Source organism: Hyperoodon ampullatus (genome assembly GCF_949752795.1).
Source record: "Hyperoodon ampullatus genome assembly, chromosome: 10".
NCBI lineage: Eukaryota > Metazoa > Chordata > Mammalia > Artiodactyla > Ziphiidae > Hyperoodon > Hyperoodon ampullatus.
Genome location: NC_136923.1, coordinates 2,116,810 through 2,132,266, shown reverse-complemented (window position 1 = coordinate 2,132,266; position 15,457 = coordinate 2,116,810). Strand labels below are relative to the sequence as shown.

The 15,457-nt window shown below is 63.9% G+C and overlaps 1 protein-coding gene across 5 annotated transcripts in view; it reads right to left on the bottom strand.

Annotated features, from left to right (window-relative positions):
• Positions 1 to 378: 378 nt before the first annotated feature.
• Positions 379 to 15,457, bottom strand: part of EEFSEC (eukaryotic elongation factor, selenocysteine-tRNA specific) — a gene marked incomplete at its 5' end in the record, with an annotated part of 151,017 nt that continues 135,938 nt past the window's right edge. For all 5 annotated transcript variants that reach the window (XM_079712126.1, XM_079712125.1, XM_079712128.1 and 2 more), the window contains one exon: positions 379 to 773. In XM_079712126.1, coding sequence (XP_079568252.1) covers positions 601 to 773 — 173 coding nt within the window. In that variant the 3' untranslated portion in view covers positions 379 to 600. The remainder of the gene's footprint in view (positions 774 to 15,457) is intronic.

Genomic DNA, 15,457 nt, shown 5'->3' with positions numbered 1-15,457 from the left:
TGGGCTCTGGAGAGGCCCGGCTGCAGGGGCTCGGCACAGGGCCGGGGACTCCTGGTGTTCGGACGCAGGGCCAAAGCCCCCAGCCTGCCTTCTGCCCCAAAGCACTGGCCTGGCACCCGCTGCTCCCAGACAGACACCCCTGGGCGCCCTTCCTGGACTCGGCTGCCCAAGGACTCCCGGACTCTCTCAAGGCCCAGGGGCCACCGAACCTGACCTAACGGCCTGACACTTTGTGGACCCCCTCAGCCCAATGGGTCCCTCCCCTAGCCCTGCTCTCAGCAGGAGCCCTGGCAATTCCCGACATTGCCCTTGGGAACAGATCTGGGAGGGTGGGGGGACCCCCATGAAATCACAGAGAGACCAGCAGAATGGGCGGGCACCACGGGACATTTATTTGCAGCTGGCAAGCGCTGGCCGCCAGCCGGGCAGCCTGGGAGACACTGGCCACCCGCTGTGGAGCCGAAGCCCATTCCTGCACGGTGCCGTCCCCTGGCGGGGGGGGGCGGTGCGGGGGCTCCGGGGAGAGCCTGGAGTTGGAGGCACATGTGGCACTGTGGCCCCCGGGCCTGGGCAAGGTGCCCTGGGGCGGCCGGCGGGCACTCAGGGAGACTGGACCATGCGCTTGTGGGTGTCGAAGATGTAGCGCTTGAACGACAAACTGAGAGCCACGTGCTGGGCGGGCTCTGGCTGCTCGGCCTCCTCCCCTCGGCCGGCGCGGCCCCGCTTCTTGAGGGCGGGTGTCAAGATCTTCTTGGACTCGGGGCTGAGGCCACCTGCGTGAGGCACAGAGGGAAAGCCTGTCACTCTGCCACCCGCCACCCTAGACGGCATGCATGCTGGGCCAGCTCCATCCTGCCCCACGACTCAGCAACGCCCCTACACCCTCTGTGGCGGAGCCAGGACCCCGGTGCCACCTTGGCCTCGCCACCCTGCCTCCCCAACCAGCATTCCGGCTCCCTCACCGCGCTGGTCCATGCCACCAGCCCGGCTGGCTTGGAGCTCAGCATGGCTCCCACCTGGCTCTCCCGGTCCCCTGCCCGCCCACCCACCCAGCACTCAGGCCCCTGTGGGCTGCCCCGTACTTGGTGCTCTAAGCGGCCCCGCTGTTCCCGGCGCGTTCATGCTAAGTCTCTACCCTGAGACTTGGCATCTGAGGCCCCCCGGCCTCGGCACTCTCCAGCTGCCCCTGGAGATGCTCTCCCTGCCCTGCTGTGTGCCCGGGCGGTGACCTCTACAGACGGCATCACGGTTCTGCCAAAGGACCTCAGTGGATGGGAGGGCGGAGGGAGGGAGAAGTGGGGTGACGGTCCCACTCTCTTTGGCCAGAGCTCCTGTTGGGGTCCTCCTCCCCGGGCGCTGGCAGACACTGTCCCCCGAACCCCAGGCGGGGGTGGAGCGGCCCCACGGCGCACTGGCTCCTTTAAGCACCCACGCCTCGGTACAGACCCTCTGTCCACCCCCTCCAGCCCAACGACTGAGCGGAAATCTGCTTCCTGCTGACACCCTAATGCCCACCCGCCCCATCGTCCACTGCTTCCGTGCTTTCCCGGCAGCCTTGAGGAACCCACGACCGTTCCCGGGCTCCCCTCTGCCTGTGCTGTTCCTTCTGCCTGGGACACCCTTCCCCTCCTCCAACACCAGGCTGCTGTGCCCCTTTCTCTGGGGCTTGTCTTTACGAGGCGTCTGCTTGGGGGCAGCACGAGGCAGTCTCTCCGTGGGCTGCCGGCCAGGGTGAGACGACTTGGCTACCCCGAGCATTATGGGCCGAGGCTCTGGCCAGGCCCCAGACCAGCTCTGCACCAGCGGACACCCCAGAACAAGCCGCTCCCCCTCTGTGGGTCCCACAGCCCTGCTGGGAGCAAGCTGGCAGGGCCGAGGTGAGGGTGAGCCTGGACGGCACAGGAAGGTATGCAGACTCCACACCCTAGTGAGGGGCACCAGCCCACACCCGCTCGCCAAACGAGGGTCCTGGCAGGCCGCTGTGTCCCCAGAGAGGGCACTCGCTTCTAATCCACACACAGAGGCTCCACTGGCCAGCAGACCTAATGGCTGGGTGTCCGGAGCCGGTGGGAAGTCAGGATGGGCACGAGGCGGTGGATCCCCCCTGCACACCCGGCGCACCTACTATGCCTCTGCTGTCACGTGAGGGGTGTCCTCCCTGGCCCAGTCTCGCCTGGGCGCTGGCTTGCTCCCGAGAAGAGGAGCCAGCAGAAGCTCACGTTGCGCTTCAGTGCAGGGAGGACCCTGGCCGTCCCGTCCCCCGGGCCCTCCACGCACTTGCGGAGAACGGAGTCCTGAGGAGGGCAGTGCCTCATGTGAGGCCCCACAGTCAGTTGGGAAGAGCCAGGATTTGAACTCTGGTCCACATCTGGTGGCAAACATGGGCTGCTGCCACCCAGCCCACCACTTGGGGCGTCCACCCGAAGCAGGCTCTGGACAATGACTCTGCAGAGGAAGCGAGCCTGGGAGAGCACTGGGTATTGGCCCTGCAGCTCCTGGGCGTTTAGAAAGGTGACCAGGTGGCTGGTTCAAGGGACAACCGTAGAGTCAGCAGGGACGGCCCTGCTCGCTGCACGAGGGACTCGGTCTCCCTCTCCACCGCCCACCTCAAAGCCTGCGTTCCCTGGGGAGGCAGGGCTCTCGGCTGATGGGGCTCCAGGATGCTGGGGCCAAGGGGAGCCTCTCTCCTGCTGGGCAGCCTGGTGTCATATCGAAGGCCCCACGCCTGCTGCTGGGGTCGGGCGTGGGGCGTGGGAAAGGCCCCAGGGCAGCCCTCAGGCAAGTGCCAGTCCTGCAGGTATGTCTCTGACTCCCCGGCCTTCCTTCTGCAAGAAGGCGGCTGGCACCAGACCCTGACAAATGGCACGGGCAGCCCGTCTCCCTCTGGTGCCAGGAGGTCTGATGGCTGAAGAGGCGCGGGGCTCCCCGGCGTCTGCGCCGGGCTGGGGAGACAGGCGTGGCCCAATCGGCGGTCCATCTCGCCCGCGATGGCTCTCGTTACACGGAGCACATACCTCGCGCTGCCCAGAGCAGGCAGAGCTGGAAAATCTATCTGGCGCTGGCGAAGACGAGGCCATTTAATTGCTTTTCTGAGATGGCCAGCCTTGTTTCCCTCTGCTCCGTCATGGGGTGGCCTGAACGCCGACCCGCCGAGACCGTGTGCTGGGGCAGCCAGGCTGTGGGGATGCGGGGCAGTGCCGCTGGGAACCACCTTGCTTTGTGGTGGCCTCTCCCCTCAGCCAAGGGGCAAGCGGTGTGAAGTGAGGGCAGGTCACGGTGTCGGGTGGTCATTGCCTGAAAACCTTCACAGAACTCTGCAGGCCCGGGAGACGATGGCAGGCCTGCCCGCGGGAGTCTGGCCCGAGACGGGGCAGGCAGTAAACAAGGCAGCAAGGAAGGTGGGCAGCACCCAGGGCCACCAGGGCCACCAGGGAAATAACGCCGAGGGCCAGCTTCTCCAGGAAGAACCGGGGCGGGACCGGCGGGACCTGGGGCTGGAGATCAGGGGCCGGCCACAGGGAGATGCCGGGTGAGGGTCTGCAGGCAGAGAGCCGGAGCGCCGAGTCCTGGGTGGGGTGGGCACGGTGCTCAAGGACAGAGAGCACGTGTGGCCACGTGCTGGTGGGGCTGCGGGGCCGGGGCTCGGGGGTAACCGTGTCCCCGAGGCGCCCCGTGTGCTGGGCCCGTGGGAGCCCAGACAGGGAGGGTCTCAGGCCCTTGCTCGCCCCCAGGGAGGCCACGGATTCTGCCGCCGCTGTTGCATCAAGCATCCCTGCTCTGCATCCCTGCCGCCCGGCCCTGCACAGGAGGCCTCCGTGGCGCTGCCCTGGGGGACCACTGTGCTGGTCTCCTCCCTAGTCCCACCCCCAGGGGCAGAGGGGCCGCGCTGAGGCACGCGCGGCTGTCCCGGCTCGGTTCCACCCACGGGACAGAGTCTCTCCTCTTACTTGGCATCCAAGGTCCCGAGTGTCACCCAGCGGGTGCCTCCCTGTATGCTCTGCCACATCACGGGCTCCCTGCTCCAGCCAGCAGACATAAAGCAGAGCCTCTGAACCTGCTCCGTTTACCTGGAACACCCTCCCCGGCCCTCTCCGTCTGGCCAACTCCTACTCAGCCACTGCCCCATGGGAAGGCTTCCCCGCCCCTGCCCTGGCTGGCGGGATCACTCCTGGAGCCCCATTTAGCAGGAGTTTTGCTTTTTGTCTGCTCCCCAGCGGCCTGTGTGGGAGTTAGGGACCGGGGAACAGGGCCTGGCCTGCGGGTACAGGGAGGATTTGCTGGACGAAGACACAGAGAATGAGTGGGGTCTCGCGTGGGTGTGCAGGGCAAGGAAGGGAAACCCACCAGCAGAGCTGTGCCTCCAGGACCAGGAAAACTCGTCTGTACGCCAGCGGCCCAGGGAGAAGCTGGGCCTAGAGAGCAGGCCCCCTGGCCCACGTGACCTGGAGCCTGGTGGGGTGGGCATGAGGGCAGAGTTGCTGCAGGTTTCAAGTTCACGCTGTCCCCGTGATCCCACGGGGCTCACAGGCGTCCCTGCTTTTCCTCCCTAACCCTCAGGAGTCTTGGAGCCCAGCGGCCCTGCTGCACCCCCCGACCAGCCCAGACCCCGGGATGTGGTGGGGAGGGCTGGCGTGACCCTGGGGGTGACGCTGCTACCCGTGGCTTCCCTTGGGGACACTCTCCCAGGGCCGGGCTGGCCTTTCTCACCGAGCGCCAGCTCCACACAAAGGCACAATGGGCTGGAGGCTGCTGGGTCCTGGCTCGGGCTCGGGTAATCAGGGAAGAATGCAGGCAGCGCGCTGTTTCCCAAGCCCTGGCCTTGGGTGCCGCCCTGACACGGCCATCAAAGCCGGCAAATTGCCTCCAACTGCTGGCGTCGCTTTCATGTTGGGGGCCCGACTGGAAGAGCGGTCTCCACGCTGGTGGGCGGCTTGCCCCCTCTATGGGGAACTGAGCCCTGCAGGCAGCTTGGGGTCACTGGCCCCCTTGGTGGCTCCTCAGAGCTGTGCCAGCTCCAGCCATGCCAGCACACCCCCTCCCGCAGCAAGCAGCTTTGGAGAGAGCAGAAATGCAGGGCGGGGAGGGAGCCGGGGCACAAGGGGACCCTCTGGGGGGTCAGCATCCTGGGGATGACGGGTGGCTGAGGAGCACAGAGGGGCACAGCCAGCAGCTGGGCTGGGGGCTGGATGGTCATGAAGGGCCTTGAATTCAGCCAGAGCCGAATCTGGACTGGATGCCCGCCCTGGGGGCAGTGTGGCTGAGGTCCTTCAAACTGGGCCTGGGCTGAGCTTGGCTCTGATGGAGCTGGCAGGGCGGAGAGGCCCAAGGAGGACAGGCAGCCTGGTTTTCAGCGAAACGCCCAGAGGCGAGTGCAGTGCAGGGCAGGCCTAGTGGGTTAGGGAGAGGCGGGCCGGCGACCAGAGCGGGCACAAGGACTGGCCGCTCGGGCAGAGAAGGACTGGCCTCTCAGGCAGAGAAGGACTGGCCGCTCGGGCAGAGAACGACTGGCCGCTCAGGCAGCCGGGGCACCAGTCGGCTCCCTTCTTGCTGAACCCCTGAACTTTGGGGTCTTTTGGGGTGACGGAAGCTTTGGAACCCCTGCCATGGCTTTGCAGGCCTGGTTTTTAATGCTCATCCTCGGAAGCCTGGAGCGTGGCGGGCTGGGTGGGGGGACAGCTGCCTGGTTTTCCCTCCTTTCTCTTCCTGCTATGGATCCCATATGTAAACAAAGATGCAATTTGCTTTAAAAAGATAAGGTGATTAAGTTTTTATCAGACGTGTGCTCCGCTGTCCCCGCAACAAAGGGAATTAGGAGAGGCGGGCGGCACACAGGCCCTTCCTTGGAGCTGGCCCCGTCTGAGGCCTTTGGCGCACACTCCACGGGCTCCATGCGGCCCCTTTGATGGGCGGAGACGAGGCGGTGGGCGCCCGCACCCCCATTTTGATGTCTTAATGTTGCCTAATTCCTCCTTTAATTTATATTAAGCTTCTTAGCAGCAATGATGAATTCTTCAAAAACAAAAAAGGGCCCTTTGCAGAAATCTTCCCCACACCATGTAAATTGAAATAATAAGGCAGCCAAGGCTTTGGAGACGGGGCGTGCGGGGAGGAAAAGCAGGGCGTCGTGTGGAAGAAGGATTTTGTTTTAAGGCAAGAAACAAAACGATTCTGAAATAGGAAATGACTTGGTCTTGAGAATCAGACAGAGGCTCACCTACAGGGTGATGGCCGGGCACAGGAGCGTCCATTGTCACTTGGAAGGGGTACAGCTGGTGCGGGGCTGCTGGGGGTTGTGACGAGCCCCACACCATCCAGCGTTGGCTCCCGCTGCCCCTCGGCCCAGGGCAAGCGTGACACCCACTTGGGCTGGGGCCTTACCCCCTCAGGTGGCTGCGGGTGGGGGCACTGGGGCGGGTGCTCGGGGCAGCCAGAGCCCACTACCTCTCACCCAGGGCTGTTCCCGGGGTGCGGCACCCCACAGGCCCCGCAGGAGCAGGCCCTGGACTGGCCTCCTGGCAGGAGCCTCCAGGCCCTCTTGCCAGCTCTCTCTTCTGATCTGCCCTTGGGTTGGCTGCCAGAGATCCTTCCAGAACAAAGACCTGATCATCCCGCTGGGCTCAGAAACCTCCAGCCGTTCCTCAGGCAGGTGTCCAAATTCCTTTAACCAGGCCCTCGCCAAGTGCCTCCGGCACACCCCGTGCTTCCTCACTCACCCACTCGCCCCTGCACAGGTCCCCACCCCCAAACCCCGCCCTGGCTCTGCACCGGTGCCCCCTCAGCCTGAGGTGTCCATGATGCCTGTCCACCTGGCAAACCCCACCCCTGCTTGCGTCTCAGCAGAGCTTAGCGTCTGGCTCTGGGTCCTCTGAAGCCTTCCAGGCCTCCCTCCTCCAGGACCACTGAGGCCCTCTACACTGTCCCACGTCCAGAACTTGTGTCCCCAGGAGACGGGGTGCAGCCTGCAGCCATGCCAGCATTTCCGGGAAGGGGGACCCTGGCCACCTGGCACACCTGCCCTGTCCCATCTGCCCCACGCCCCGGGAATCAGAGCCGCCCACCTGTCCGCCTGGCTCCCCTCACCCTCCCACAGCTGACAGCCGAGCCAGGCAGTGGGGGAGGCAGGACGCGCCGGCCCCTTCGGCACGTGGGGACCTGGACGCTGGACAGGTGCGAGCAGACGGCCCCGGGGGTGGCGACTGCCCAGAGGGGATGGGCTAAGTGCCCCAGGAGTGAGGGCTGGCCGGGCAGGGTGGGACCCTGCTGACCGCGACCCGAGGCCAGCGCTGCCCTGCCTGAGTGGCAGGGCTCGGGGGAGCCTTTCTGCTGGCCCTCGGGCTGAAGTCTGACCAAGTCTCCGGGCGGGGATGGCGGCCTGGAGCATGGGGCCTGGGCCCGGCCAGGTCGCCCCTGCCACCACCGTCACCGCGACCGCTTAGCTAGCACTCTCCTCGACACGCCGCCTATCCAGGAGCGTTCAGCGTCTCCTGCAAGCCTCCAGATGTCCTTTCCAGGCACGGGAGGTGACTGTCCAGGTCACATAGCTAGTCAGGCCCATGGCCTTACAAAGCCATGCCCCCTGCCGCCTGCCTCAGGCCCAGCACCCTGCTGCTTCTCGCTGGGTACACAGCTGAAGGGCTGGGCGGGGCGCAGGGGTGGGGAGGAGAGGGCGCAAGGCAAGGGCACGACCGGGGGCGCCCTGCCCGGGCAGCGTGGGCCGGCCCCATGGGGACTGACTCCAGGTACTTCCAGGGACGAGGCCTCAGTGCCTCCGTGCTCTGGGTCTCAGCGGGACTGCTGGACCTCGCACACTGCCCACAGATGCTGAAGGTGCACTCCACGGCGGGCGGGGGGCAGGTGGGCCTGAGGGCAATGACCATCTTCCGTGAGGCACGCCTGGCGCAGATGGCCCGAGGATGGGCACAGCCAGCTCTCCACGGTCACGAGGACCGCGACAGCGACCCCGGCTAACATCCACGGGGCCCCAACCCCGTGCAGGCACTGCTCCCCGTGCCTCAGGGCCCTCGACCTCACACCGTGTCCGGGGGGACTCTGCACACAAGGAAGCCAGCACGAGGTCGTCAGCAGTGAGCGTGAGGTCACAGCCAAGACGTAGTGGGCTGAGCTCCAGTGCCCTCCACCCGGGCCTGGGCCTGGCCCGTGACCTCACCCCTAACCGACCACGGCTCTCCGAGGGCAGACCCTGGATCCCAGAGCCCGGCCCAGGAAGGAGGAGAGAAGCGCTTTGCGTGCCTCGCCTCACACGAGGAAGGCACACTGTCTGTGCCACCATCCAGAGGCGGAAGCTGAGGCCCAGGGCTGTGAAGGACTCACCCAAGGCCACGCGGCCAGCGGCAGAGAAGTGACCTAAGCCCTCAGTATTACCTGGAGCCCCAGCCCTCCTCCAGGTGGTGGGAGGACGGGGCCGCCTCTCCTCAATGACGGCACCACAGAGGGTCACCTCGCTGCTGGTCCTGACGGCGCGCTGACCCTGCCGGGGACGCATGCACGCGCACACGCACACACACGCACACACGCGCGCGCGCGCGCACACACACACACACACACACACACACACGTCTCTGGAACAGGAGCGCCCCCGCAGGGCAGGGGCCATCCTTCCGGAGGTCCTATTCAGCTCCTGGTGGCCGCTGCATCAGCTCAGTGAGCAGGCCGTGGTGAGAGCTGGCCGGGCGGGGATGCAGCTCCGAGCCCACAGCCCGGTGTGCACGTGGTGGCCTTACCAGCGGGCTCTCAGCAGAGGCGTCCTCCTGGCTCGGGACGAGGGATTCCGGGCTAAGGTACGTGAGGGCCCTGCCTTCAGGAGCCCACGCTGCTCCTGGACGCCCGACCTGCCCCCACGGACTGCAAGGACTCGCCCCTCCTGCTGGGGCCTCCTCCACGGACAGCCCCTGGAGGCTGGCGAGGGAGGGCACGGGTCCTGGTGGCCCCAAGGACACTGTCCCCACAGTGAGGAAGCTGAATTTTAACACTGCAAACACTCGCTAAATGCGTACCCTTTTTAACAGCAGTTAATCTTCAATTAAAATACCGAGGGCAGAAACCAAGATAACTGGTTTAAAATGTAGAGCTTATTGACAATAAAAGTCTTCCTCATATTGCTTTTCTTTAAAAAAAAAATTCCACGTATTAAAAATGTCCTTCTTATGACTCGGGAAAAAAGCCCTCACCCAGAATCACGGAGGGGCACAAAGGTCCGGGGAGCAGTCGCCTCCCAGGGCCCGTGTGCGGCAGCCTGATTGCATATCAGCCCCGTTTCCAGTGCGATGGGAGCGGCGGCGCCAGTGCCGGCGGTCCTCTCCGGTGACAGGGAAGGGCGGGGGGCGAGCCTCTGGTCCCTATCCACACTCTTGCTTTGACAGCCGCAGGCTCTGGCAGTTGACTGCTCCCTGACCTGCAGGCTACAGCCGGGGCGAATGCGGCTGCCCACCCTGCACGGGCACACGGGACCGTGTGCGCAGGCGCAGCCCCTCACAGGCAGAGCCGGGCTTGCCAGTGCCTGGCGGGCTCAGGGGAGGCAGGTGTGAGGGCTGACTCCCCGCTGACCCACGAACACCAGCGTGCCGCCGAGGCTGGCTCGACGCTACTGCATCCCTACGTCATCCGATCGACAGCTGTCTGCCGTGTGTCCACCAGGTACCAGCGGGGGAGCCCTGCGCCAGCTCCCTCCGTGGCAGCCCTCACGCCCACGTGGCCACGCGGGTCCCCAGCCCTCAGTGCAGGGCCAGGCACAGGGCAGGTGCTGCAGGTGGCATCACCGCCCGATTCTCACCGCATTCTGCTCCTTCCCCCCCGCACTGTGCACTGTCCCTGTCCCGGGGCTCCCTGAAGGCACGATGCACGATGCGGACGGAGCACCCGCCTGGCTCGGCACTGTCCCCTGCAACTGCTGATGGGCTGGCGTGGACCCTCACCCACTGGCACGTGTCCCCCTCCTTCCAAAACGCCATCCTAGGCTCTGCCCTGGGCGGCATTTAGTCTGTCTGTGGCTCAGCTCTCTCGTTGCGGCTGGGGGGCAGGGGGTATGTTTCATGTGGGAGCCTGTCCCCGAGTCTGAGGAGGGCCCAGCCTCAGCTCAGAGCAGCTCCAACCAGGCGTCTCTCTGCCCTCAGGGGCCTGGGCCCAGGGTGGGGAGGACAGCGCCAGTGGACCTGAGCTGGTGTCCGTGGGTGTCTCTGCGCCAGTATGACACATGCGGATCACAGCACGTGTACCCAAGGATGGCTGGCCCTGCACCACCGCCACCAGGGGCGGGTCGCCGGCTCAGGAGAGGCAGCTCCACTGGGCACCTGGGGATGGTCCCCAGATCCCAGTGTCCGTGCTGGGAAGTGGGCCGCACGAGTAGGGAGCAGCCCCTCCCTGGAAGAGGCGGCGAGCGGTCTCCTCAGGGAGCCTGGAGCGGAGGGGCTCCGTGGACGCGCCCTGCCCTCCCAGCCCTGGAAACAAGGCTTCCTCCTCTCTGCTTTTTCCAGTAAAGCTCGAGGGGTCTTAAACGCCAGGGGCCCACGCTGCCCGCACCAGGGGGTGAGCGCCACGCGCTGCTCTGCGCACACGCACGTGCCCCCGTGTCTGGGCTGGCCTGGTCTTCGTACCTCTCTCCGCCTCTCCATCCTGGGTCACCCCTTCCTCCTGCCGCCAGGCCCCCCGGTCACTTCTGCCCCTGGCCCTCACAAGGCGGCCCAGGAGGTCTTCTGGAGGCTCCATCGGACTCCGTCCGCCGTCCCTCGGGGGAACCCCGGCCTCTTCAGGCGGCCAGGCGCCCCGCACGCCACCCCCCAGCGTCCCCCCAGCCCCCGGCTTTGGGCCGCAGGAGCAGTGCCAACGCTCCTTCCGCCCGGGACAGCCTTCCCCAGGCCGTCTCCCCCGCCCCCTTCAAGGCCAAGTTCAGTGCTGCCTCCTCTGAGAAGGCTTCCTTCCTAGCTAGGTCTGGCGGATGCGTCTCTGCGCCCACGGGCAGAGGTGTCTGGAGCCTCCTTCCTGGCACTCACACTCTCATCAGAGACAAAAAGGAGAAATGCCAGCCTGGGAGTGGGAACCAGCCGCCACGGCATTTCTGAAATACATGAGTGACTCACCCAACCTTCAGGTTCAGGACGCCAGACACGCGATTCTGCGTTACTAGCCTGTCCTGAAAAGCCAGAGGACGTACCCTCACATTCCCACCCCGCAGCAGTTGGGGGGCGGCCGTGGCAGCTCCTCCGTGGCCTGTGCCGGGCCCATTGGCTCCACTCATTTCTGTCACCCTCCCGTCCCTGGAGGCACCTGAGTTGGTGACCCAGCAGGGTAGGCATTTAAGCTTCAGCCCCTGTCCCCAGCCCCCCAGGCCCAGGGCCGGGTTCAAGTGCTGGCTGTGCCCACCGGACAGGGCTCAGTCCAGGCTGCAACGCCCAGAAGGGCACAGGCTCTCCCTCTTGGTCCCCCCAGGAATCAGGAGGAATAGCCAAGAGCCCGGCTGTGCCCGGACAAGCTGTGTGGATTCGCGTGAGCATTCTGCCTCTCAGCGCCTGTCTCCTCATCCAAAACACGGGGCAACAGTAGAATGCACTCTCTACAAGGTTGTCGTAACGCGCATGTGAGTTAACATGACACAGAACGCTTAGGACGGTGTCCAGCACAAAGCAAGTCTACACAGCACGAACCACTTATTATCACACCACGATCACCACCGCTGGGGTGTCCACCGGGCGCGCATGACAGCACCAGGCCCTGCCTTAGGTGTGGGGACACAGCTGTGTACGGGTTACCTCTGCCAGGGCACACACAACCGGCACGTGAAGGACAGGGAGGGGTGAGTGCAGGAGGTGCAGCACGGCGACGGGTGACGTGCTGAGTCCTGGGGCGGGGGGCATGAGAGGGGGCCTTGCTCAGGACCCACGTTGGGCAGGACGGAGCTGGGGAGGAGCTGGGGGCTATGCAAACCCAATCCCGTCTCCACGACAGGCAGTGGCCCTCAGGGGGCAGCAGGGGCCCCGTCGGACCCCGGGCCGGCTTCCTCCTGTGGACGCTATGGGCTGGACCGGCGCCCCTCCAGCGCTAGGCTGGGGCGGCAGTGGGAAAAAAATAACAGAGTTATTTTTTCTCTCTCCCTCTTCCCTCGTTTTCTAGGTTCATCCTAGTGTGGCTGTGAGGGTACGGAGGGAGAGAGGGCAGGAGTTGAGAGCGGCAGGAATTTATGAGCTCAGGGAGCGGCTGCCTTTGGTGGGGTGGGGGGAGGGGGCTCCCTTTGCCAAAACAATATTTAATTTTTTAAAGGCGGCTACAAAGCCATGATTAAGCTCAGGGCCCGAAAACAAGCCCATAAACTCGAAAAATATGTATCTGGAAGGGTGGCAAGTCCAATAAAAGTTTTATGGATGTTTTACAACTGCCCTGTCAGGAAGCCGGCCTCTCACTCACCCCCTTCTGTGAAAAAACAACACACACACAAGCACACTCATGGGCACAGACTCACACTCACGGGCATGGGCACACACTCGTGGACACACGCTCAGACACACCTGCACAGATTACGGCCCACGCAGCTCCCGCTGGCCCGGGGCTCTCAGGTGGGCCTGGGGCTGCGGGGAGAGGACCCCGACCGGGGAGCAGCCTGCACACCTCAGCTTTGGCCTGTGCCCTCCTCCTGTGCCGTGGGCCCCGCTGGCGGCTGCAGCGTCTGCCTTTGGCAGGCAACGCCCCAGGTCCTCCTGTGGACTCTGTGTGGCGGGGAAGTTGTACCCCGTTTTCCCAGGAGGGTCACCTCAAGGTCCAGCAGTTTGAAGGCAGCTTCCAATGTCTCTCCTCTGGCAGCCCCAGGGGCCACCAGAAGGCCAAAGACTTCCAGGTTTGTTATTCTTCATAATCTGGGAAGTGGGTGTCGGGACCCCCAGTTTAGAGGAAAAAACTGACATGCAAGGGCCTTGCCTAAGGTGAGCCAGGTAATGGCTGCAGAGTCATAAGCTCAGCCTGGCTCTAGTGGCTTCCCCTGTCCTGAGGTAGGGGACAAAGGTCATGCTGACCTCTCCCGCTGCATCTCCCACCGCGCGCCCTGCCTGTGGCTGAGCCACAGGGCGTTTGCACGCACCTGCCCCCTACCCCCGGCCACCCCAGTGACTGTGAATCACGGGCCGGTCTCACATGATGCTGCTTCCTCACAAGTGCTCTGGGTTCTTCCAGACCGAGGAAGCTGCGCTTTCCCTATCACCTGCCTGCGTCCTCCCCAGCTCCCGGCCTATCTGGAGGGATGGAGCCTGGAAGGGCAGGGAGCAGCGATTTCTCCTGCCCCTGCATCCCCAGTCCGAGCTGAGCCGAGAGCGCAGCACAGGGCGGGGAGTGGCGTGTGAAGGAGGCGGACTCAGGTGGCTCCTCCGAGGTCCCCACTGGCCCTGGGCCTCCCATCCTGCCTCAGAGAAGTCACCCACCACCTGGGGCAAGGCCCAGCCCAGGGGCCACTTTCCAGCCATCGGCACTTGCTTTTCCGACCGCAGAAGAGACGGGCACCTGGGCAGGGGCGGGGCTTCGCAACAAGGCACACGCAGATGCCTCCAGATGCCTGCGCATCCATCCTCGCACACTCCCCTTCCTGAGGGAACGGGACAGCCTCAAGACCTGTGACATGACCTCCTGGGGATGTGACTCCAAGTTACAGATGGGAAGTGGCTGCCAGCAGAGATCGGACCGAGCAAACCAGGGGCCCAGTTTCTGATTAAACGCTGGGGTTTTGCTTCACGCCCGGCTCTGCTCTGCAGGGGAGGATTCCTGCAGAGGCCTGATACTTAGGGCTGACCCTGGGCCTCCAAGAAACCAGGCCGAGGACAAGCTGCTCTGAAAGTCCAACGGCTGCATCCTTTGAGTGGCAAGAGACGGGCCATGGGGGAGGCGCGGGCTGGAGGGATGAGGGCGGAGGGGAGGCGGGCAGGGCCTCACTCCATTCCAGGACGAGACAAGCAGGCCTCCTGGTGCCCACCCGGGGAAATGCTGTGAAGCAGGGAGACGTGGAAACAACCCACCCGTGCTCACACAGGTCACAGTTGCACGGGCTGCGGGACAACACACAGCAGTCAGCTGAGTCAATTAGGACCCCGCCGGGGGCGCAGGCTCTGAAATGGAAGCAGCAAGGGATCTAGCACCCCTGCGTCAGTGCGAGACCAAAAACGGAGCCACTGAAACCGCAGCAACGCCACCTCTGTTAGGGACACAACCTCAGGCAGGGAGAGTACAGGGACGCACGGGGAGGGGGTGTCACCTGTGGGAGAGCGGTGGGGCCCTCGGGTCGTCTGCAGGATTCTAGTTCTTGAGAGAGAGACAGAGAGAGAGAGAGGTTTGGGCATGTGAGGGGACATTCACATCTATTTGATCTTGCTGGTTTCAGGGGTATCTGTTCTGCTCTGTGCGGCCAAAGTTTTCCCAGGTTAAAAGCAAAATCAAATACTGATTAAAAAAAAGAGAAAGAGGTACAGGGGACCCACCGTGCTGTGGGCAGTAGTCTGTCCACCGGGGTTGAGGATGAGAGCTGCCGTGTGGCCCTAGGTGCTGCCACCACACACGCTGCCCGAGACATGCCAGAGCCTCTCAGAGACTCATCGCTGGGACCCCCTGGGAAACAGCACAGTGTCTGAGAGCCGTGATGGAGAAGCAGTGGGCGCCGTGGGGACACGGACGGGCGGACCTCAGCCGGGGTCAGGGCAGGGAAAGAGGATACTCCTCAGCCCCCGGTTCCTCGTGCTGGAACTAGGCCCCAGGCCCGCTAGGCACATGCTAATGGCCTCTTCCTGGGGGCCCTGCCCTCACCGGGGCCACGGGGAGGCCCTGGCACGGCCCATGTGGATGACAAGGGACCATGCCCAGGGTGAGGCTGGTCGGCAGATGGTTTCTGTACACTGTGCCATGTTTATGTTAATTGCAGATATTTTTAACGTATTGTGTTACTCCATCCGTCTTCGTGAACGGTCCGTCTTGTAAAATTCTTTTAATGATGTTATTTTTTCTTGCCTATCTTCATCATCTACAATTATTTATAATATCATTGTCTTTGTTTCAAATACTGGGTATAAACATTGTTGTAACAGTTCTTCGATGGGGTTCATATAATTTTTACAATTGCTTTGAAATGCTTCAATGGCCAAAGGGGAGGAGGTTGGCCATTCTTTTGGGGGAGAAAAGACACCCCAAGTGCTCCCTGCGCTTGGTGAAGGTCCCCCTCCATCAGGCTGGCTTCCAGGAGAGGCAGCGGTGGGCGGCTGGCAGCCCGAGCTGGCTCTGCACTGGGTTTCAGAGCTGCTTACCCACGGACGGGGTGGGGGGCTGAAAGCCACAAAGGCCACTGTCGGGTGAGACGCCTGTGAGACAGACGGATGGTCTGTTTTCATTTTATAGGGATTTTCTGAAACCTCGACTTTCACCCAACTCTCTCCAACCCGCTTTTCTCCCAACTGAGCTGCTTTCCAGAATCTCCGTGGCC